Source organism: Ursus americanus, chromosome 20 (assembly GCF_024610735.1).
Source record: "Ursus americanus isolate L20-20 chromosome 20, mUrsAme1.1.p, whole genome shotgun sequence".
Lineage (NCBI taxonomy): Eukaryota > Metazoa > Chordata > Mammalia > Carnivora > Ursidae > Ursus > Ursus americanus.
In genome coordinates, this window is record NC_142146.1 from 9,000,825 (window position 1) to 9,026,384 (window position 25,560).

A 25,560-nucleotide genomic window follows, 5' to 3' on the forward strand; every position below is an offset into this window, starting at 1 on the left:
TATTGAAAGCCAGTAAAATTTTTCAAATTAAATGAAGCAAATATTAGTAAAGACTGTCTAGATGCTGTAGCCACCATGTGAGAACCACCAGTTGAGAGAGAAAGGCATGGGGATGAGAAAGCAAAGAAAAAAAAGGGGAATTGAGAACTTTGTCAAAGACAGCGCTATGGGAGTATAGGATACAGAGAGGTCTGAAGTCACCTAAGTTTTGAAGGTATTACATTGCCAAAGAAACCACAAGCCCTGATTGAAAAAGCCTTTGGCTGTTTAAAGCTGAAAGCAAGCCTTGGCCATGTTTCCACAAGCAGGAGGCAAGCTTTGAAGATTGTATGGACCTTCCTTGAATGTGGCAATGTCACTTCTTGAAGGAGTCCCACCTGGAGCTGACTGGCTTGGATCAGACAGTGACATGAGTGAGAAATAAACCTTGATTGGGTTAAGCGATGGATTATTTGTACAACAGCTAGAATTATTTATCATCGATTAAGTCACATAGCTTTTTTTCAACAAGATAAAATTAAAATACTCACACAATAGTAAGGTGTGATTAAATCATATAGCTTTTTTAAAACAAGATAAAATTAAAATGCTTATCACCGTAGTAAGTTGGGAAGGAATAACAAGTGAAAAGTGGTCTTGGAAAGTTCAGGTTTTAGCTAACTTTTGACTTTAATCAAATAATTTCTAAGGTAACCACTCAAAAAATAAAAACAGAGAGGTTTGCAAACCAATAAAGGAGGAAAATGGAACAGGAAAAACTAAACAGTCCAAAATAAATCAAGAATTGAGGAAGAGAAGGGGCTCCTGGGTGACTCGGTTAAGCGTCTGCCTTTGGCTCAGGTCACAATCCCTGGGTCCTGGGACCAAGCCCAGCAGGGAACCTGCTTCTCCCTGTCCCTCTGTCTACCTCCCCACCCCCACTCATTCTCTCTCTCTCAAATAAATAAATAAACAAACAAATAAAACCTTAAAAAAAAAAGAACTGAGGACGAGAGGGAACAGAAATACTAGGACAGATGAAGCACATGGAAAACCCAAAATATAATGATAGACATAAAATCCAAACATATCAGTATTCACAATAAAGTAAGTGGGCTAAATGTTTTGGGCTAAAAGACAAAGATTGGATTGTCAGAAGTAAATAAGAATCCAAAATCTGACTCTATGCTATTTACAAGACTCATACAAAAACCCTAAAGGTATACAAAGGTCATAAGAAAAAGGATGGGTAAAGATACATCATCAAATTCTATATCAAAAGAAAACAGAGTTATTTAATTACTATGAGGCAGGTGATATATTTTTTAAGGCAAAAAGCATTTTTTAGGGAGAAAGAAGGTCAATTCTTACTGATAAAAGATTCACTTTACAGAGAAGATAAAACAACTTAAAATATGTATGCATTTAATAACACAGCCTCAAGATAGAACCATAAGGAGAAACAGACCATGCCATAATCATAGTGGGAGATATTTTTATACACTACCATCTCAGTAATTGCTAGAACAGGCAGACAAAAATAAGCAGAGATTTAGAATATTTGGACTGCACAATGAACTTTCTCTACCCGATGGATATATGCAGATTATTGTACTCTACAACTGCAGAAGGCACCTTTTCAAGTGCATAAGGAACATTTTCAACACGCTGGGCCAAAAGAAAATCACAATAAATTTCAAAGCATTAAACATGCAGTGTGTGTTCTCTGACTATAATACAATTAAGTTAGAACTCGATGGCATAAAGATAACCAGAAATTAAGAACCATGCTTCTAATTAACCTTTGAGTCAAAGAAGAAATCAAATTTGAAATTAGAAAATATTTAGAACCAAACAATAAGGAAAATTCTACATATTAAAGCAGTTCTTAGAAGGAAATGAAGTCTTCAATGAATATATTGGAAAGGAAAATAGGTTGAAAATTCCATTTTAAGAAGTTAGAAAAGCATAAAATATGTAGGACGGAGGATGTAATTAAGATAAGATGCAGGATTACTTGAAATAGAAAACATCAATGAAGGAGAGGAGACCAAGGAGCTAAAAGTTGATTCTTTGAAAAGACTAATTAAATTGAGGACCTTTGGCAAGGCTAATAAGGACAAGAGAAAGCACAAATCACCATTTTTAAAGAAAGAAAAAGGTAACATAAGTGCAGGTGATATAGACCCTTAAAATATAATGGCATAGCATACACAACTTTATGCCAAAAAACTTGAAAATTTAGATAAGGGACATTTTTAGAAAAATATACCAAAACCAATTTGAGAAACAGAAAACCTAACTAGTTCCACAGCCAGTAAGAAAATTAATTCAGTCATGAAATATCTTGACCTCAAATGGCCTCATTGGTGAATTCTACCAATGCTATAAGGAATAAATAATTCCAGTCTTACCCAAAGACTGAGTGTAGAGGGAGAGGACTATTTCTCATCTTTTTTTATGGAAATTAGCACAACCTTGATGCCTAGATGCTAACACCTGGCAAGTGCAAGGTAGGAAGGAAAATTACAGGCCAAATATTACTCATCAATACGGATGCAAAAATTTTAAGCAAATTGTAAGCAAACTGAATCTTCCATTGTGTAAAAAAATGTATCATGATCAAGTTGGGTTCATCCGAGGAAGGCAAAGTTTACTTAACAGTAGAAAATCAATTAATATAATTCACCACTTCAACACATTAAAGGACAAAAATCATTTGATTATCTTAATACACGCAGGACAATTGTCTGATAAAATTAAACATCCATTCATGATGAATATTCTTAACAAAAGAGAACTTCTTAAACCGATAAAGTTTTCTTTTTTATCTTTAAAAAAAGAAATATGAGACTCGGTGAAATACTGAAAGCACTCTCTTTGAGATCAGGAAAACAGCAAGGATGTCTGCTATTAACACTTCCTTTCAACAGTATACTGGACATCCTAATCATCACAACAGCATAGTTAAAAAACCAAATGGTATAAGCATTAGAAAAAAAGAAACAAAACTCATTATTTGCATATGACATGATTATGTTAAAAAATTTAAAAGATTATATAGATAAATCAGAATTAATAAGAAATTTCTGGATACAAAAGTACTAAGTAGCAAAATGATAGCAAAAAAAAATTCAGAAAAGGACTTTTAAAAAGCGATTTCATTTATAATAGCATAATGAACTAGGGAATATCTAGGAATAAATCTAACAAAAGATGGAGAAAATTCCTTATGGAAAAAATTATAAAACTTTAGGGAGAGATTATACAACTATTAAAAGATTAAAAAAATGGAGAGTGTGCTGTTTTCATAGGTCAGAAGACTACATAATGTAAAGGTTACATTTCTTCCCAAATTGATGTATCAATTATTACAGTCCCAATAGAAAAGAAAAACAGTTTTGTGTGTATGTGGGGATGTAACCTGGCAAGCTGATTCTAAAATGAATATGGAGGTGCTGAGATATTCTTGAAGAAGTAAAACAAGTTGCTTTACAGACACAGACATGCTCAAGGCAATTGTAGTACTTAAGATATGTGGTATTGCTACAAGGACAGACCAGTGGATGTGTGGAGCCAGGAGTTCAACGATGGGAAGGGAGGCAATGCTACTTTGAGAGGGAGCAAAAAGCAAGAAATAAGACTCAACATTTTAATTTCTTCCTTCTTTCCTTTTTTCCTCCTTTCTTTCCTTCGACAAGTGTTTATTGAGTTCCTACTATGTGCTGGGCTTTGGGATAGAATGGTAGACAAGGGAACCCTGGGTTTTGTCTCACGGATAATTGTAAACTGTGTAAAACAGGTTAATTTGATGGGAGAATCCAACCTAAGATGATGTGGCTGGGGAAAACCTCTTTGAGGAGGGGATGTGTGGGTTGAACCAGGAGAAATGAGAATGAATGATCTAAGGAAAGATGGGAAAAGCATCCTGGGCGGAGGGAAGGAATGTACAAAGGACCAGAGGCAGGAATAGTTCTGTTGAGTGTGACTAAGGGAAAGGAGTCCTATCTGACTGGAGCAAAGTGGGCAAAAGATTGTTTGCCGAGGTAAGCAAGTCTTGATTATGCCAAACTTCGGAGACCATAACAAGGACTCTGGATTTTGTCCTCAAAGCAATGTGAGACCACTGAAGAGTTACTTGTAAGCAATGTAAGATGATAATGCTAGGATAAACTGCGTGTGATTGGCCAGGGGAGGTATATGGGAACTCTGTGTGCTGTCTGCTCAATTTTTCTGAAAAATCTAAAACTGTTCTAAGAAATAAAGTCTATTAATAAAAACAATGAAACTGATGATCTGGGCTGTGTGAATTCTCTGTGGTAATGTTCACAGATCAGGGTTAGGCACAGCAGAAGGAATATTTGGCTTCAACTTGCCAAATACAAAAATGTGAAGGGCTAGAGCCAAAAGCTGGTTGAGTTTCTTTCAAGGGTATAATAATACTGATGGACCATGGTATCTAAGTCAGGTAATGAGGAATGGGGAGATGGTGGAGGACGAGGACTAAAGTCCCCCAGGGAAGCATGAGGGTGGTGGCCATCATTAGGGAATGGTGAGATGAGCAGCATGTCAGGATCTGGAAGGTGGGGGCAGAGGGGCAAGTGCCTGGAGAATTTTGTAGGCCTAAGCTATGGTGTAAACTGCCTATTTGTGGTTGTTTGAGAATACAGCCTTCATGGGAAAAAAAAGAGGCATGTAGACTTGAAAACACCAAGCTTGTATTGCCCCAAGTGTGCAAAAGTGTTCATATTTTAGTAGAAAACTAACTTCAGGCCCTCCCAGGGCATAGGGAGTATGGAGTCTTACTCCCTCAATGTTTGTGCATGGGTGTCTTACACAGACCATTAGCACGACTGCCTCTTGACATCATTTTCTAGATATTTAGAGAAATCTATCGTTCTAAAAATGCCCTTCTAAAAATCTGTCCTTCTAAAACACTAAAAAAAGTGTTTTAATTCCAATCTTCTCAAGTTTCCAGGTTATGGGTAAAGAGCCCTGTAGCCCCACTATGCCCTTTTCTCCATAGGACAATGAGAGACATCATCTGAGAAAGATGTTACTAACTGGTGGTAATGTTACCCAGGATGTGCTTCATTTGACTTTTAGAGGGCCTTTTTAAAAATTGGATTAGTAGCCACTATTAAAATCTGGATTTCTTGTTTCGCATGAAAAGTTGCAAACTATGACAATAATGGATAGGGTCACCTCCTTGGCATAAGTCACCCTGACTCCAATGTAAATGACCCTCCCTGGAGTTGTGCTCTGTGTTGGGTCTGCCCACCTGTGTATGTGAGACAAATATCCAGTGCCAAGATCTTTTGCTTGGCCAGCTTTACGTCATCACCTGCTTGATTCCTGCGGGCCTTTGAATTTGCCACCCCACTGCAGGTTAACCAAGTCGGGGAGCTCAGTGCTGCTTTGCTGGCTCCCACACTAGGGCCCTAAACAGACTTTCTGGCCTAGAAGTGGATGTGGTGAGATTGCTGGGCATTCTCTCTTCACTCTGTCCTCTCTCTCCAAATCTGGACACTTAGTTGGCACTGAGAGAATACCGAGGATGGTAAATTAACCACGTTATGTCAAGGCGGTAGCACTGTGCCTGACACATTGTCAATGCTCAAGAAGCAGTAGCTGCGATGATTATCATTGTTACTGTTATTTGATAAGTGAGCAGAAGAGTGCCCATGAGAGGGGCCCAGGCCGGGAGATGAGAAGTCATGTACCCACTTTGAGTAAGTAGAAAGGACCAAGTCTCCAGCTCACTGGAGCCATGCCCTGCCTCCTCCACACAGGAATAGGAAAGGAAGAGTTTGCTGGCTGCTGAGGTCCCCGAAGGACAGTATCTGTTCCCAGGGGTGTGCCTTCCTGAATGTGGAGGAAGTCTCCCCAGGTTGCCAAGAGAGAACATTACCAAGCGGAAGGTTCGCAGCACTGACAGGCTCCCCTTCTTGGCTGCACCCAACTCTATCAGGCTCACAGTGACAATGATGCAGTCAAAGATGTTCCACCTCTTCTGGAAGTAATAGTAGGGGTCGAAGGCAATGATTTTGAAGACCATTTCAGCAGTAAAAAACACAGTAAAGACCTGTGGTTGGAAACAAGGATCCATCAGCAGGGTTTGTGGAGTCAAGGGGTAATGACAAATAGGGAAACAGGGAAATGTCTAGTTTAAAAACAAAATAACGAATCATTTTGCTTTGTTTTTCTTCAGTTTATATATACTCTGTGGGCTCTTGAAGGACTGGGGATGGGAACACTCAGTGTGACAGCACAGAGAAACCTCTGGACCACTGCTTAGGAGATACACATTAGAACCCATGCTTCAGTGTTTTCATATGGTGGTAGAAGTGGATAATCATTAGGATAATAATTATTACATAATTATCTAAATGAGAAGTCAATCTGGTTCAGTTGTTCAAAAGCTTGGATCGTGGGGCAACACAGACCCCGATAAAAATCTAATTAGCCATGTCCGAGCTTGTGAAATCGGACACAAGTCAATTTCTTCATCTGTATAATGGGCATAAAATGAGATAATGCATACACAGTTCTTAGCACAGGTCCTGGACAACAGTAACTCATTAATAAATAATAGCTGTTAAACTAGAACAATAACAATAAATTCTAAGATTCTTTCAGTTCTGAGTGTCTTTAGTTGTCTTAAACAGGATAGGATTCTGACACTGAGAGAGGTCAAGCCCAGGCTCAGGTCATGGGAAAAGGAGTAGGGAAGGGAGACAAGTAAGGAAGAAGTGTCGGATGCTATTGTCTCATTTGCTCTCAGCAAAGCCTCACACCAGCCTGGGAAACAGAGGTGGTTGCATCCCCTTTACACAGAAGGAAAGCCTGGGAGTTTAAGTGATCTGCCTAATGCCACAGACTGCAACTCTGTAATTCAAAGAGCATGTACTGAATGCCTTTGTAGACAAGTAAGGCGTGGTGGGGTAGGGCTGAAGTTCTGTGTCCTACTGAGACCTGGGTCAGCTGGCTCCATCATCACGGGCTTTGCCATCTTGGGCAGGATACTCAATCACTCTTAGTCTCAGTGCCCTCTTTGGGGCTGTGAGGGTGGTGATAGCCTCATAGCATTGTTGTGTCATAGAAATAACACAAGGAACCAAACTCTGCCTGCCTTTCTTGTTTTCTTTTTAAAACAAGGCACTATGCTCTGTCTCAATGATAAAGGCCTTTTTTCCTTTCTTGTTACAACTTCTCCAGCTGTAAAATGAGTGTGGGCTTTGAGGTCTCTTCCATAAGACCCTCTGTGGTCTATGCTGACTTCTTGGAAATAGGCTCTTCCTTCTCTTTCCACTTCCCCTCTTCATATCAACTTTAAATAGAATGCGGCCTCTTGGCTCAGGTGCTGCCAAAACATAACGCATGCTATGCTGGTTCCATAGTGTCCCAGAACCTGCTGGAATCCTTTTCATGTCTCTGGATTCTGGGAGAAAGGGAGGTTTCTAGGGAAGAGTAGTCACATTTCCCCTGAGACCCTTACTGCAGCCTATGAGGAGTTGGCAGCGCTGGACGATCCTGGCAGACCAAATAGGCCACTTCTAACGGGGTGGATACTGCAATGGACATGGAGGCAGGATCCTGACCTTGTTAGCTTCTGCTTACCATGTAGCGAAGTCCAGTATGGATTTTATCTTGTTAAAAGCAAATAATACTAAAAAATAATGGAGGACAACTTAAAGCAGCATCCTGTACAAACCAGATACAAAAGAAAAGTTCTGACTCCCTGGTGCTTCTCTTACAATAGCAGCCACACCTCCAAGTTCCCTCCCTCCCATTGCCTTCCTTGCCCCTCCCACATTTTGTCTGCCCTTAAATGACATCATTGAAAAACCACCACCATTGTGTTTTGTAATCATTAACAATAGAATTAGGAGGAAACTTTGCAAGTCCATAGGCTGTCTTTAAATGGGAAAGTGACATTTATCCTAATTTCAACGTAGAGGCAGCTGAGAGCCAGAGAATTCAAGGGCCTGACCTAAGTTCTATAAAGAGGGAGCTAACTGCCCCTCTGTCATGACTCTCTAGGTCCATTTCCCTACGCTGGTTTGTCTGAAAGCAATTCACACCAGCACAGCCTGGCTCTCCAGACTTGACTTCCTGCTCTCAGTGCTACCACATCCCCAACACTACCTCTCTGCTCTCAGCTGGCTGTATCAACACTCCAATGAATGAGGGCACACCGCCAACCCACCCAAAGCCCCCTTCCCCCCCATGACAGCTGGGCAAAGGCTGCCAGTGCACTCACAATGTTGCCTATCTGGAGCATGGCTTCGAAGGCAGCGCTCATGCCGTGGTGCTCCATGGCCATGAAGACTGTGTTCACCACAATGCACAAGGTGATGGTGAGCTCCGCAAAGGGGTCCGTCACAATCCCAAAGAGAAGCTTCTTGAGCTTCACCCACGTGGGGCAGCACTCCCAGATCAGATACTTCTGAGCCAAGCTGGTCAAGCAGGGCGGGCACCTCCGTTCGGACTCCTCGAATTCTGTATCACAGGTGTGGTCGATGACAGGTGTCAGCCATGTATCCCCTCAGACTCCCATCCCCTGGCCATCCCCTAGACCTTGTCAATACTAGTATCACTTGCAGTCTCCACCCCAACACCTTGCTCTGATGACCATTTCCTACCTTCTGAGCTCCTTCAGTCCAGCAAGTGCAGTCCAATCTCTGTCCCCATTCAGTCCCCCAAAGCATGGACCCTACATTTTTAATTGCCCATCATCTATGTCATGTTCTCAGTTCTCAATTTACCTGGCTTAGATTTCATGTCCACCCCTCTATATACCCCCTTGCAGACACCCTCAGTTCCCTTGCCCTTCTCCACTCCTCTCCTCCCCTGAACATACAGACTCCTCTGCTCCTACACCGAACCAGGTAAAACTGGTTAGAAAAACTATACAACCATGCTGACTGGCCCCACTAGTGATTCATAAGTCCCAGCTTGTCACAATCCAGAAATCCTGCCATGTTTCTCCATTTCTGTACACTACTTCAGTCTTCCAGACTAACATTTCTCACTTCCCCTCTCTCCTCCAACCTCTCCCTATCTACTCACTCTTTGCTGACCAGCTCCTTTTGATTTCCCTCAGAATATAGAATCGCTCACAAAAGAACTTTCCCTTCCTCCTTTCGATGAGTCTCCAAGGAATCTGCAAGTCCATCCCCGTGTTCTGTACCCTGCCCAGCACATGAGCTCACTCTACTCCTACCTGTGTTCCTGCTCAAGACCTGTGTCATCCCCTTTCTCTGCCCTCTAGACTATTCCCATCAGCACATGAACATGCTTTAAGTGTATCTCCACTTTTCAAAAGATCTCCCTGGAAACCTTGTTATTCCTCATCTACTGTCCCCTTAACAGCAAAATTCCTTGTAAGAGTTTTCTACACTTAACTTTCTCTACTTTCTCACTTCTGTTCCCTCCCTGACCCCTGGAATCAGGCTTTTTACCTCTTCCACATTGAAATTATCAATTTCTAGTTATCCCCTCACTCTGCCTCTCACAGCATTTGAAAGAATTTGTAATGCTCTGCTTGAAATTCTTTGTCTAGCTTCTAGGACATCACAACCCCTTGGTTTTTCTCCCATATCAGTGACTGCTTCTTCTCAATTTCAGTCCCTGTCTCTCCTTTTCTTGCCTCTGAATGTTGGAGATCTCAAGCATTCTCTCCTCGATATTTCTTTTTTTCTCTCTCTAGGTAATCTCATTGAGCCCCATAGTCTTAAAAAAACATTGCCAAGCTATCTGCCCCCAGATTATATGTTGAATTTCTGATTCTTCCTTAAGCACCAGGCTCATCTCTAGCTGCTTCTACTAAATCTCCATGTGGATGTGCAGCTGGGCCACCTCAACAGAGGGCACCTATATAGCTTTAGGATAAGCACTCTACAGATATGCCAGCCTACATGGCAAAGAAAGATGATGTCCATTGTAATAATAATAATAATAATAATAATAATAATAATAATAATAATAACAGAAACAACTGATAAAGTCCATTATGAAAAAAGATGCGGCAAATTTATCTATGGAGATGTAAAAAAACTTTATATATATGTGACGTGTGTGTGTGTGTGTGTGTGTGTGTGTGTGTGTGTGTGTGAATGCATAGAATATTGCATGAAGGATACAAGATAAACTGAGAGAGCACACTGGGATACTGGGGAGCAGCAAGAATCTTTAGTAGGAGAGAGACATAATTTTCATTGTATATGCATCTGTAGTATGAATTTTTTTGCTATATATACTTTTTCAAAAGAAAGAAATTTATAGAAATAAATCTATGCTCCCAAATTTTGCTGTTTTATTTTCCCATAGGTAAATAAAAAATTATGTGTAGTCAAATTTATCCATAGTGTTCTTTATGTTTTCTTGCTTTCATGCCTTGCATATAAGCCATTCTCATTGCAAGATTTAAAAAATACCTATTCACATTTTCTTCTTGTTCATTTGCAGCTTTACATTTTCCTTAAAATTTTAGTGCATTTGGAGTTTATTTTGGGTAAGGATTAAGATATTAATCCAGTTTATTTTTTTCTAACCTCTGGTTATTTATATCAACACTGTTTATTGCATAATATCTCATTTTCCAAAGGATTTGAAATTTCATTTTGGTCATTAGTCATTTCCATATATGCCCATATACTTTCATATACAAGTGTCCATTTCTTTTCTATAGACCTAACTATTTAACTATCACACTGTTGTAATGACTTATAATCTCTGTAAGCCTTTAAAATCTTCAAAACATTTTGTCAAATAAAGTAAAAAAATAACTGATAAAAATAATTGTGGCTCATGTTATAAACAAAATGCTCATTTCATTAATATGTAAGAACTCTTAAAAATCAATGAGAAAAAGATCAAACCAATAGAAAAATGATTAGACAGTTTCTAAAAGGAAAATTCAAATGGTTTATAAATATTTAAAAAGATGTTGAATAATACTCAAAATAAGAGAAATGCAAAATAAAGCTATACTAAGATATTATTTCATGGATCAGATTTGCAAAGATAAAATAGTTTAATAATTGTGTTCGGGAGGGTGTGGGTTGAAAGCCAGTAACATCCATTGCTTGGATGGGTGAAAGTTGATATATTTACACAGAGCATCCATTATTGTTCAAAACTAAAAATGCTTACCCCCTATGACAAAGCAATTTCACTTAGAGGCATTTAACCTATATTGTACATGTAGAAAGTAATATAGTGACCACAGAATTTACTTCCCATCAAGAAGGGGATGGCTAACTAAATTATGGTATGTCTATATAACGTAATACTAACAGTTACTGGAAAGTTTAAGGGTACTTATGTGGAATGATTTTCAAAACATATCATTGAAAAAAATTATGGCACAGAATAGCATATGCGATATACTACCATTTGCAAGGGAGAAGAAAGACTATATATTTTTGACTGAACATAATAGAATATTTTGGGGGAAAAAACCCCAAACAACCGGTTTGGACATTGTTTCTGGAAAGGAGAGTTGGGTAGACAGAGGAATATTTTCCCCTTTTTTATATGCCCTTTAGTATGTTTTAAATCCTGTATAACATAATGCCTATTCAAACAAAAATGTTCTAAATAAAAATTTGATAGAGATTTTATTTAAAATAATGGAGCAAAGAATGTGCTGCTCTTTCTATTTCCAGAAATCAATGAAAGCCTCCAGGAGACTGAGAAATAGAAATGCAAATTCTTGGTAATGATTTTGTGGATTTGATATCAAAAGCAAAATCAACTAAAGCAAAAGTAAACATATAGAATGACATCAAACTAAAAATACTTCTGCACAGCAAAGGAAAAAGCAACTTATGGAATGAGAGAAAATATTTGCAAGCCATTTATCTGATAAGGAGTTACTATCCAAAATATATAAATAACTCATACAAATCAGTAGAAAAAAAAACAAATAATCTGGTTTTTAAATGGGCAGAGGAACTGAATAGACATTTTTTCCAAAGAAGACATACAAATGGCCAAAAGGTACATGAAAAGGTGCTCACGGCACGAATCAGCAGGGAAATGAAATTAAAAACACAATGAGATATCGCCTCACACCTGTTAGAATGGCTGTCATCAAAAAGACAAGAGCTAGTAAGTGTTGGCAAGGATGTGGAGAAAAGGGAATCCTGTGCACTGCTGGTAGGGATGTAAACTGGTGCAGCCGCTATGGAAAATAGTATGGAGTTTCCTCAAAACATTAAAAATAGAACTACCATGTGATCCAGCAATTCCACACCTGGTAATAAAAAGGAAAGGTATATATCCAAAGGAAATGAAATCACTGGGTATATACCCAAAGGAAATGAAATCACTATCTCAAAGAGACATCTGCATTCCCAATGTTTATTGTTGCACTATTCGCAATAACCAAGATACGGAAACAACCTAAGTGTCCATTAATAGATGAATGGATAAAGAAGATATGAGACCCACCCACCCACCTATACACACCCTTCCCCCCAACACAGGAATATTATTCAGCCATGAGAAAGAAGGAAATCTTGGTGTTTGCCCTCAAACTTGAGGGCATTATGCCAACTGAAATAAGTCAGACAGAGCAAGGTAAATACTGATACTACATGCTATCACTTCTATGTGGAATCTTAAAAAAAAAAAAAGATGAAGCTGTGAGGTGTGACAGATGTTTTTATTACCTAGGTAGTGAAATCCTTTCACAATGTATACATGTATCAAATCATCACAATGTACACTTTAAATATCTTACAGTTTTGTCAACTATACCTTTTAACTGAAAAAAATCTTCCCAAATAATTAAAAAAGAAGAATGTGCTGCCCTTCTACTTCCAGAAACCACTAAAGGCATCAAACCTGAGAAATAGAAATGCAAACTCTATTTTTGATTAAACTAGGAAACATCTGTAAAACTCAAATCCTAAGTTATGTGCAAAGGCTAGCAAATATAGCACAGGTCAGTCAGAGTACAGGAGAATGCTCTGACAGGACACTTGAAATGATAGATATGTAAACTGGCAAAGCAGTTGGCATACCCTGGGGGCAAAATCAATGATCTCTAGTTGAAACAAAAGCAGGCACTTCCCTGGACCTATTTTGGCACTAAAAAGCACAGGAAGCAGTGTTGCATGAGAAATCTTGCAGATGCGCCATCATGGCAGGAAGCGCCTGTCTGTGAGGCAGGACAGGAAAAGACTCAGCCTTGTAAACAGCCTTAATGTCGCTGATCTTGAATGTCTGGGGAGATACAGAGTCTAAGAGAACCATGCACTTGCTAGCTTGGAACATTATCACAGCTCTTCCCCTAAAAGAATCTCCTGCAGAAAGCTAATCCAGAAAGAACTTTCTTTCTTTCTTTCTGCTACAATTAGAGATGCCCTTTCTCCTATTAAGACTCTCCACTTGTGCATCCTCTCCTGCCACTTCAGGAATCTATTGAATATTCTCTCTCTTTCCTTTATCTTCAGTCTTTCCCATTCTCACCGATCCTCCCCATTAGCACGTAAATATACTTTAAAAAAAAAACTCCATACAAGAAAATAAATAAACAATGCTACTTATGCCCTGGTGTTTTACTGTCTCCTCCCCTTCACAGGCAAACTTTTGAAAAAGTTGTCTATTTACAATATCTCCTTCTCCTCCCACCACAACTCCATCCTTCAACCTCCTCCCCTACTCCTCCAATCCTCACTTCTTGGATCACCAAAGACATCCCTGTAACTAAAGCCCCTGGACTCTTTTTGGGTTTAATCTTACTTGATTTTTCTACAGCATTGCCTCTTTTGACTTTTCTATTCTTCCTGAAGGAATTCAGACCCCTGGGTTTGTGCTGTATTCTTCTGGATCTTCTCCTATCCCTGGACATTGCTTCTCAGCTTCCTCTGCTGGTTCTGTCTCTTCTGTTCAATCACTAAACGTTGTAGTTTCTTTAGAACTCTGTCCCAGGTTTTCTCTTCTTACTCAATACCCCTGTCATCTTATCCACTTGCACCTTTCCAAAATTAACATCTACATTCAAACAGCTTTCAAATATGTATTTTTAGGTCACCCTCATCTTCTAAGTTCTAGACCCATTTATTGCAAATCTGACTTCCTCCTGGAAATCCTTACCTAAATGTCCCAAAGGCACCTGAAACCCACTATGTCCCAGACTCAACTCATGATCTTTTCTTGCATCTTTTCCCAGTGAATCCCCCTAAAGTATTCCTTTTATGAGCTATTACACCAGTATCCCTTCAGTTGCTTATGCCAGAACCATGTGAACCACCAAGTCCTGAATCTTATGTCTCTCAGATAGCTCTTAATCCTCCCATTTCCCATCACTACTACTGCTACTACCCCAGAGACCAGGCACTGCCATCTCTCAGCTGGTTTCCTCCCAACTGGTTTCCTTGCCAACATTCTTCCCCTCTTAATTCCATCCTCTACACGTATTCAGAGTAACCTTTACAGAATGCAAATGTAGCTCCCTTGCCTCCAATCCTTTAATGGCACCTCACTGCTTTTAGGATGAAGTCCAAACTCCTTAATTTGGTATAGGAAATTCTGTGGGTTTGGCCCCAGTCCATCTCTCCAGCCTTATTTTGAGCCCCTCTACTCCTTGCTTTCTGTGTTCCCTCCACATCAGCCTTTTCCATTTCTTCAAATATTATGCTCTCTTCTGCTTCAGAGATTTTGCTGTCCTTTCTGCTTGGAATACTTCCCTAACTCCAGGCTAAACTTACCATATTTCCTTTAGCATTTTGCACTTCTTCAAGACACTCAGCATCCTAGTAAAAACTTGTTCCAAGTCCCTCTCTCCCACTCAGCATGAGGGCAGAGCCTGGGTTGTGCTTACTGCTGTGCTCCTGCTCTTGGTCTTCTGGTCTAGAAAACTGTCAAGTCTTAGTTTGTGTGCCAGGCATAGATGGTTCACATGCTCTGAGCTCAATGAATTGTCATGTTCTTATTGGCTTGGGCCAAACTTTCTCAGGCACAATCACTCCCAAAAAGATGGCCTCTGTAAATCCCATCACAACTTGGACAGTGCCAAGCACCCTTCATGTATTCTGTGAATGTTGTGGGTATAATGTCCGACCAGAGAAGATCAGAGGTCATCTGCCCTATGCTCAAACAACTTTGACGTCTTTGCCCTAATCTGAAATTTTCTTTACCCAGATTCTCTTGAAAATGTCAGTGTGTCTCTTGCTTTTCCTAGTCTATTCTCACAGCATCTTCCTTAAGGGAAGTCTGTCCTACCTCAGGATATCTGACCATTCCTTATTCTCTTCCTATTTATCAGTTCAGGTCATTATAATTAACATCACCCCCAAATGTCACCTTTGTGTATCACTCTCATTTACCATTCATTCAACAACTGTTTGTTGAAAACCAACCATATGCCAAGCACCGCTCTTCCAGGTACTGGAACTCTAACTGTGAGCAAAACAGACACATCTCTGCCCTTGTTTACAACAGAGTAAATAAGAATAGCCAACACCTGCTGAACATTTACTAAGTGTCAGTTGTGGATCCAAGCACTTTACATATGCTAACTCACTTAATCCTCAAAAATCATTAAAAGATAAATACATTCTCACTACTTTGCAGGTGAGGCAATTGAAGCATAGAGCAGTTAATGGAGCTCCAAAGTTGCATAGCTTACCCTATGTGGCAGAGCCAGGATGCAACTCAGGCAGTCTAGCTCCAAGGTCTATGTTCTTAACTACTATCCTCTGTCACTTCTCATGGATTCTGAGACCTCTTTTGTTCTTACCTGAGTTAGGATGTGTTTGGAACACTCATTTTGTTAATTCTTGTCTCATTCCTGCAAAATACATTGCATTCACCATTCATCTGTCTGGAACTCTCTCCCCTAGGTTCTCATAAGTTTGAATCCCTTACTTCATTCAGATTTCTGGTCTCTTTAAGGAAAATGGTCTTCTGCATCCACCCTATCTGAAATAGCCCCTCTATAGTCTTCTATTCCCCATCTCCTTCCTGACTTTTTTTTCCTACTTCTTATCACTATCTGAATATCTATTTGTAGTTAGTATCTGTATACCCTGGCCCCCAGAATGTAAATTCCATGTGTGTAGGCTTCTATCTTGTTCACCACTGAATTCCCAGCACCAGAATAATGCCAGACATTATGCTAAACAAATGCTTGTTGAAGAGTAAATAAATGAAAAAAAAAAAAAAGGAGGAAGCTTGATAGTTCTGGAGAATAAATGAAAAAGCAAACTGTTTGTATTTAACATTAACTGTTTGATGGCTAATGGCAAAAAGAAAAAAGAATCCAAGCAAGTCACCTGGCCAACAAAAAAAATCACAGGCATAGCAGCATGGTTACATTCTACACAGCCATGAAAAATGTTAGGCATACAGACACTATTAAAATGAAAAGTGATTTTTAAATAATGATCAACGAGGGAAGATAATATGAGAGAATATGTACAATATGTACACACTGTTGTTACTGAAATGTGTACACATTTCACAAAACACAAATCCACGTATGTAAGAAATGTAACTTAAACGTCCCCCCCCCCCCCACATAATTGAATTCAGTATATACTGGAAGTCCCCAACCTGGGGATCTTGTTTTAGTTAATTCAACATCTGCTACTACCTCACTATCTGAAGTTGTGTCTGAGTTCTGGAGGGTCCAGGGTTCACCAAAAGTGGAGTATTGAGCTGGTCCTTAGTCATTGCCCAGTGTATTTTACAAGTCATCCTAGGTCCCATGTGGGAGAGCAGCCACAATGGCTGTTCCGCCTTTGCCTCTCATTCACTTCCTTCTCCAGCCCTCAACGGGGGCAAGATCATCATCCAGCTACTCTCCTGCCATGCAGGCCACAGGGCACTCTCTGGGGTTACCTCAGGCCTTCTCTACCCAGGTGGGCTATCTGCCTGCTCTACTGTACAGTTTCTGTGCCATGCTGGGTATGTGGGTTTTTTCCTAAGACTTGCCACCTCTCGCTTCATCTAGAAAGTAAGACATAGATTGGTTCTGTTTTCAAATCCCTCAAACATCTTTTTTGTTTGTTTCCCTTTTTTTGTTTCGTCATGCCCTCCCTCACAGTTAGGATTCAGCCCAGAACTGGGAGGGGAGCACACAGAGAGCCCTTTCTCAGAAACACACCAGCACCCAAACTCCCTCTCCCTCCTTCAGCCCAGTACATGTTAAATTTGTCCAGAGGAGGCAAGTAAGTGGACAGGACAAAGGCTATATTTTCCATATCCTGATGCAAAATAAAGGCTGGACAAGAAGACAAGCTTCATAGTCAGGGTAAGGAGGATGCAGTCATGCTCTTTGGAAACTTGAGTGTCAGGGGGCTGGGAACCAGTGTCACTGTCTTCCTCCAGCTCCTGGTTTGGTATAAGCAATTGGAACATATCCCTGAGGAGGCTAAGTGGATTCCCATCTGATTGATGGAGCCCTGAATTAACAAGAATTTAGTTAAATTGACTGATTAATTTACTTAAATTATCTTCCAATGCTCAGCATAATGGGGGCTTGAGACAAAAATTAAGTTATAACCATAAAAGTTACAACCATGAAAAATGACAGGATAATTCTGCTGTATTTGAAAATTAAGGACTGTAAAATTTCTTGCATACCTGAGGTAGCTTGAAATTCTCTGGTGTCTGCCAGATCACTTTCTCAAATTTAGTTTTGTGAATACATATAAAGCAGATATAAATTTGAACAAGAGATGAAACTAGAGCATTAAAAACTCATTGGACCCTATTATTTTTGAAAAAAATTATCCATATTAAAAAAAAACATCGATAAAGGGTGATGGGACCAAGGGCATAACAAAGAGCAGTATTTAGGATCCCGGGACACAGACGGGTGACATCTTTGGCACAGGCTTGGGGCATCTCCTCTGCTGCTCAAATGCAGACTCATTGTAGCACAGTGGATGGGTGTTCTAATGAGAGGTACTTACCCTCGAGGACAGAGGTCATGATGCTGACAACACTCATTGCCCTTTGGGCTCGGAAAGGCTCATTCAAGTATTCTGCTGATAAGAGAGTCTTCTTTTGTCCTGCATCAAATGCCTGCTGGGACACAAACAGTCAGACTACTTCCCCAACCTGAAGTCATCAGGGGCAAAGTCAGGTCACTCAGCCTTTTATTTTCCAGTCTTGTGTAGTCACAAGTTGCCTGGTGAAGCTATGGTCCTCTGCAGTTGTGCTTTGGGAAATGGGCTGCTTCTTGAACTTGGGGTAAGAGCTTAGGCATGAAGACCAGGACACAGAGTTGGTGGTGCATCTAGGTTTGTACCTAACACTATACCCCGGGCTCACCTGAGGCTCTGCAAACTCCTGCCTGAGGACAGGTCCCTGGGCACCAGGGTGGGGCATGGGGCTATTTCAAGGGTCTCTGAGGTTTCTACCCAAGGTAAGTTGGAGCTGCAGGAGCCTTGGACCAGGCAGTCATTCCAAGGCTTTGTGCCGTGCATATGGAGTTCACAAAGAATTCCTCTCCAGGACAAGCTTTCTTGACCTCCCTTCTAATAGGCCCATTTCCCTCCCCAGTATACAACCCAATTATAAACTCCACACAGTCCTTTTCTTGCTGAATGAATATTTGTGTGTCTTGATTTGCCAGTGTTAGTTATCTGAAACAATCCTTTGAGTCTTCCTTCTTTGGGCCTTCACTGGTAGTTCCATTTGGGTTCCATACCCCTAACTTTAGTCACACACTACCCTGGATGTGGGGCCCACAGCAGCTGATTCGGCGCTGCACAGCCATTCAGAATCCAAATCCGACAATCATTTATTGAGCACCTGCCATAGGGGAAGCTCATAGGTATACAGTAGTAAGTGCCTTAATATATATAAAGAACCTTCAGAAAGTTTTCAACCATGAGGACTCAACAAGAGATGCTAGTAGCTATTGTTATTTGTCAGACACGTGTGTACCAATACAGGCACTTTATGATTCTATTGAACCCTTCAGCTACTTAGAAACCTTTTTAATGGGAGACTTGGGGGCTTGAAGAATTTAAGGGACTTGTTATGGGTGACTTGACTGGGAAGTGGCACACCTGTGATTGAAACCCACATCCATGTGACACAGAAGGGTTTAAAGAGTTAATCTTGCACTAGTCAAGTAATTTAACTAAAATGAATGAAAGTCAGACTATCTAGGAGAGGTAATTTAGGGAGAAATTCTTGAGTGAGGTATTTTCTAGAGTGTTAAAGCACCTCTCTGTGTTGGTGATTCTCCTTTGGCTCCTGGAAACCCACTCTCCACCTTCTCTCCCTGTTCTGTGCCTGGGAAGGGTGGTCTATACAAGCAACATCATCCTCACCCTTCCGTCTGGTCAGGCTTGGCCAATGGGAAGCACAGATAGAAGATCAGAGTCTGGAAGGAGAGAGGAGTAGGATGCCACCTGGCTTCTTCCCTTCTGGGTAGTGGCTGTGATCTTCCACCTGGTTCACAGGTTCTGTTGGGTCACCCAGCTCTTGCTGGGTTCTGGTTCTGGTCCTTCCTCCCACCTCTTGAGGCTAAGCATGTAACAGCACCCCACTATTGCTCTTCTCTAGGTGCTTCACATCCCTCCTTAATTCAGAGCCCAGTGCGCACCTCTGTAAACACTTTAATAAACTCTCCCCACTTGTGCATTGGAGTGGTTCATCTGTTTCTTGGTGGGATCTCATGGCATCCAGTCAGAGATGGAGCTAAGATAACCCTGTAGGACTTATGCAAGTCAGTAGAGCCATATCATTGTCAGTTTACAAGTCTGTTTGTAAACTGCTCTGTGTCCCTGGCTAGACAGAGAGGGCAAATGAAAAACACTAGAAGCATCATTACTGAAACTAAAGGGAGAGCTCAAATTAAATCACAGCTCTCAATCTAATAAGGAGTCCCTGGTTTGCCATTGCACTCTGCCATTATTCTATTACGAGTGCTTGCCAGTTAGTTGCTGTTGCCTAATTTGTACATTTTGGCAAGTTATTGCTTCTCTGACTAAAGCAAGGGATACTTTGCTTCTGCTAATATCTGTCCAGGGCACCTCCCAGAATTTCATGGGATCCCATGTACTAAGCCCAGCATAGTTTGCACAGAGCTACAGGCAGAAAGAGAACTTTCCATTTTTCTCATATTCATCCAGGGAACAAGCAGGCCTATCTCTAAAGCAGTGATAGTGAGTGGGGACAGAAGAACACTGGGGAAAAAATGGCATCAACTGGAAAATAATTTGTATGTATGTACTGCAGAGTAAACCAGAAAACCTGTTTGACCTCAGGTAAAACCAATCCCTCTCTCTGGCTCTCATCTGCCCTGTCTCTAAAATGAGGGTAGCTGGGAAATATTGGACACAGTGTTGCCTAAAGGACGCTTCCATGGGTGACACTCAGGATCTCTTGGCCTCTACCTGAAGGGCAGCCCAAGAGTCTGGAGCATTGACAAACTTACCGAGACTTCGATGCCCCCAGGGGCAAGCTCGCCAGTGGACAATGTAGAGTGTCCGTCTTCTCCATGTCCTGGGCCAGGGTTGGAGGGTTGAGGCAGTGGACTCCTAAGGAGGGGGCCTTGCTGGCCAGCACCCCCACCCAGCAGCAGGGAGCCCCGATGGCTCTCACGGTCTCCAGGAAAGACTCCATCATCTGTGACCCCATCAGGGAATGAGGTATCCAGGCAAGGGGCACGGAAATGGAACACACTGCCATGGCTAGGCCTGCGTCTCCCAGAGGTGAGGCCTAGGAAAGACTGGGCATTGCCCCAAAGGAGCAAGAAATAAAGACAGACTGGAAGCTGAGCTTGGAAGCATATCTGGACCTCAACACTTCCACCACCCACTCCCATTTCCCTGCCCTTATTCTCATGAACTTCCAGAAGAAAATTAAAGACATAGATCTAACGGGTATTCTAGGTAAACAAGGGAAGATAATGGGGGAGAAGAATATTTTTGACATAGCCTGGGAAAAGGCCAGGAGAGATGAGAGATTATAAGGTGCTTAAGATCAGCAAATAGGTCATGAGGACCAAGAATGTCAGAAGACAACCTTGTCACCCGGAAGGATCAGCTCTTTACCAGCATTTGCCCATAGGGCTGGACAAAGCTGTCTTAAATTCCCTGCTCCACATGTAAAGCTGAGACCTAAGGAGACTATTATACACACCAGTACTGAACAAGCCTGGTAAATGGTTGTTGAATGAACAAGTGCCCTTTATTGTCTGAAAATTAGGTTCTGCAATTCATTAGATCCAGCCTACATAAACTTGAGAGTTTGTGTTACAAAAGAGGAGACAAGAGCTTTGTAATGTAATGAGCTTCCAGGATCCCTTGAGGCAAACTTTGAATAGTCAACAATGGGGAGATTGAAGGGAGAGTTAGAGCCTAATTTCCTGGAAGAATAATGCCATTCCTCCAAATCAATAAACATTTCCCATCAAAATCTCCCGCTGAGGGAACTATGAGGCTCATAGTTGCCAGAAGAAAGGAGCTAATTCATAGGCCTAGAGCCCCTGGAGCCTGGGTTGGCTACTACCCACGACCACCATGGGAGTTTGACCACAAGTTACCAGTTCTGTCCTAGGCCATATGAAGTATTTCTGAAGATATACACACTGACTTCCCAGCAACTCTGATCATACTGCTGAATGTTTCCCCTTTCCTTAATTCCTTCTATTAACTAAACTACTAAAGTTGGGGCATCTTGTCTGTTGGAATCCTCCTTACTTACCCTCCTATCCCACAGAACTGAAGTTTCCTTTCTGGATTATTTGGAGCCCAATCCTGTCCAGCAACTATCATTGCAATCTCAGTATTATAAACAGGGCACTCTTTACCTAGAATATATGTCCAAGGGTTATGGAACTCATAAAAAATCCACAAATCCTTCCCACTTTTGAAATAAAAGAGCAGATCTGGCAAATCTTTATTAAAAATGGGATGGCTCCACCCCCAAATTACTAGAACTCATAGAACAATTCAGTAATGTGGCAGGATACAAAATCAATGCTCAGAAATTAGTTGCATTTCTATACAGGAACAATGAGACTGAAGGAAGAGAAATTAGGGAATCCATTCCATTTACAATAGCACCAAAAATCATTAGATATCTCTGAATTAACTTAACCAGAGAGGTAAAGGATCTATATTCTAGAAACTACAGAACACTGATGAAAGACATTGAAGAAGACACAAAAAGATGGAAAAACATTCCATGCTCATGGATCAGAAGGATAAGCATAGTTAAAATGTCTATGCTACCCAGAGCAATCTACACTTTCAACGCCATCCCAATCAAAATACCAATGAGATTTTTCAAAGAGCTGGAACAAACAATCCTGAAATTTGTGTGGAACCAGAAAAGACCCCGAATTGCCAAGGAAATGTTGAAAAAGGAAAACAAAGCTGGGGGCATCACGTTGCCAGATTTGTACTACAAAGCTGTGATCACCAAGATAGCATGGTACTGGCACAAAAACAGACACATAGACCAATGGAACAGAATAAAGATTCCAGAAATGGACCCTCAGCTCTATGGTCAACTAATCTTTGACAAAGCAGGAAAAAACATCCAGTGGAAAAAAGTCTCTTCAATAAATGGTGCTGGGAAATTGGGACAGCTATATGCAAAAGGATGAAACTTGATGACTCTCTCACACCATACACAAAGAAAAACTCCAAATGGATGAAAGACCTCGATGTGAGACAGGAATCCATCAAAATCATAGAGGAGAACATAGGCTGCAACCTCTTTGACATTGGCCACAGCAGCATTTTTTCATGACACATCTCCAAAGGCAAAAGAAACAAAAGAAAAAATGAACTTGTGGGACTTCATCAAGATAAAAAGTTTCTGCACAGCAAAGCAAACAGTCATCAAAACAAAGGGGCAACCCACAGAATGGGAGAAGATATTTGCAAATGAAACTACAGGTAAAAGACTGGTATCCAAGATCTATAAAGAACTTCTCAAACTCAATACATGAGAAACAAATAATCAAATCAAAAAATGGGCAGAAGATATGAACAGACACTTTTCCAATGAAGACATACAAATGGCTAACAGACACATGAAAAAATGTTCAAAATCATTAGCCATCAGGTAAATTAAAATCAAAACCACATTAAGATACTACCTTACGCCAGTTAGAATGGCAAAAATGGACAAGGCAAGAAACAACAAATATTGGAGAGGATGTGGAGAAAGGGGAGCCCTCTTAAACTGTTGGTGGGAATGCAAGTTGGTACAGCCACTTTGGAAAACAGTGTGGAGGTCCCACAAAAAGTTAAAAATAGAGCTAACCTATGACCCAGCAATTGCACTACTGGGTATTTACCCCAAAGATACAGATGTAGTGAAGAGAAGGGCCATATGCACCCCAATGTTCATAGCAGCATTGTCCACAAAAGCTAAATTGTGGAAGGAGCCGAGATGCCCTTCAACAAATGAATGGATAAAGAAGATGTGGTCCATATATATGATGGAATATTACTCAGCCATCAAAAAAAATGATTTCTCAACATTTGCAGCAACATGGACGGGACTGGAGAAGATAATGCTAAGTGAAATAAGTCAAGCAGAGAAAGACAATTATCATATGGTTTCACTCATTTATGGAACATAAGAAATAGCAGGGAGAAGGAAGGGAAGAATGAAGGGGGGTAAACAGAGGGGGAAATGAACCATGAGAGACTATGGACTCTGGGAAACAAACTGAGGGTTTCAGAGGGGATTGGGAAGGGGGGGATTGGGAAGCCTATCCCAATGGTGGTGGGTATTAAGGAGGGCACGTATTGAATGGAGCACTGGGTATTATATGCAAACAATGAATCATGGAACACTACATCAAAAACTAAGGATGTACTGTATGGTGGCTAACATAACATAATAAAAAATTTTTTGATAAAGGGATGGCTGAGTTATTTGCATCTGAGTTATAAGCAAACCAATGAAGAAATTAAGAAGATTTTTGGTTCCGTATTTGACAGGCAGTGCTTTCCTGGCCACCAGTTAATATTTCAGAATTAAACTATTTGACAAATGGTGGTCAATGACCTCTGAATCTAAGCACTAGACTTACCTTAAAATGCATCATCCAAACAGACCAATTGGTGTCTTGTAATTTCCCTGAAACCCTTGCTGTGTCTCTCCTAGTTGCTACCCCCCAACCTCTCACTCATTGCTGCTGGTTAGAAAGTGACTTTATATAAAAACTGCTTACAGTCTATTTACTACATGAACATACCTGGGAAAAGAGGAAGGGAACGTCCTCTTGAATGAATTCCAATCCATTAGTGAGCATTAAAGAAGTACTCAAATAGTGCTTCCCTGCCTTTGCACATACATGTTTTCTTTTAGGCCTGAAAAATACTCCTCCTTCCCTCCCCTGCAGTCCTCAATTACTGGAGGAACCCCTACTCACTATTTACTATTCATTTCAATTATCTCCTCCTCCCATGAAGCCTTTCCTGATACACTTCTACCCCCATAAGCAAGGGTGCCTCTTCTATCCCCAAAACACAATATATGTTTCCCTAATATAGTATGTAACACATAGCTGTTTTTATATCTGTCTCCTCCACCAAATGAAAGTCCTTGGGAAATGGACCATGTTTTAGTCATCTCTTTACACCATTGCACCTAGTATTGTTGAATTAACAAGACACAGCTCCTCTTTTGTCCATTTGAAGGTAAATCTAGTTGGGGAGACCAGCACATACACACCAAACAATTACTGGATATCTAGGTGCTAATCTATGTGGGGATGACTGAATGAGGGGAATTAAGCCCAATTCACAGCATCATTGACATTTCCAAGGAAGCTGTGATTCATCCTATTCTGTGATTGTCAGAGCCCTAGTCAAATCCCCTTTCAAACATCTTCTGATCTGTACCCTGTGCATGCCAGGTGCTGCTCAAAAGAGGCAGAGCAAAGAAGGCAAGGGCACAGATCTGATAAATGCTGAAGGGTGTATGTCACTGAGACCAGTGTGCATGTGAGCATGTCTGTGTACATATAGGCACATATAAGTCTGGGGATTGTAGAGACTGTGTTATAAAAAGTAGAACATCCTTCAGATGAGCACAGGAAAAGAGATTGAGAGGGAAGTGAGGGTCAAGAGGCCCGAAAAATAGCCACATTGATCCCCTTTCCCATACTGTTAGTGTGGGAACTACTCTTCCACAAAGGGGTTATCATCACTTAGGTCTCTGGAGAGGGCATGTTTGGGGTACACAGGACTTTCAAGGGAGAGCGAGGTGGTGGGAGGAAACTTAGTAAGTACAGGGAATCTTGGAGTGGGATGTAGAAGGTTTGGGTGGTGAACAGAACTGTTACAGGGTGTGAAGTGAGGTACTAAAGTTATTCCTAGGCTGGACTGCATCACAGAGATGGGTCTGGATTCCTCTCTGCCAACAATAGGTGAGGGTTTGGGTTGTGGGGCCCAAGGCATGAGGTCAGAAAAAAGTTTGTAAATGACTTCAGCACCTCAGACAGAATTGCAGATCAGAGTGTTAGAAGGAAGCTGACCCTTAATGTCCACAGGTCCATGGACAACTCAAGGTCAGCGTGTCCACCACTTTCCCTACAAACCTGGGTTCTTCCTCCAGTGCTCCTGCCTTAGAATC

At 40.9% G+C, this 25,560-nt stretch overlaps 1 protein-coding gene across 5 annotated transcripts in view; it reads right to left on the minus strand.

The window, feature by feature from the left end:
* SCN10A (sodium voltage-gated channel alpha subunit 10) overlaps window positions 1-25,560 on the minus strand; it is a 103,520-nt gene that overhangs the window by 34,844 nt on the left and 43,116 nt on the right. For 4 of the 5 annotated variants that reach the window (XM_045798134.2, XM_045798133.2, XM_087870332.1 and 1 more), the window contains 4 exons: window positions 20,393-20,686; window positions 17,913-18,024; window positions 8,243-8,481; window positions 5,891-6,064 (listed from right to left, as the gene is read on the minus strand). In XM_045798134.2, coding sequence (XP_045654090.2) covers window positions 5,891-6,064; window positions 8,243-8,481; window positions 17,913-18,024; window positions 20,393-20,686 — 819 coding nt within the window. The remainder of the gene's footprint in view (window positions 1-5,890; window positions 6,065-8,242; window positions 8,482-17,912; window positions 18,025-20,392; window positions 20,687-25,560) is intronic. The other variant, XM_045798135.2, reaches the window with a different exon arrangement.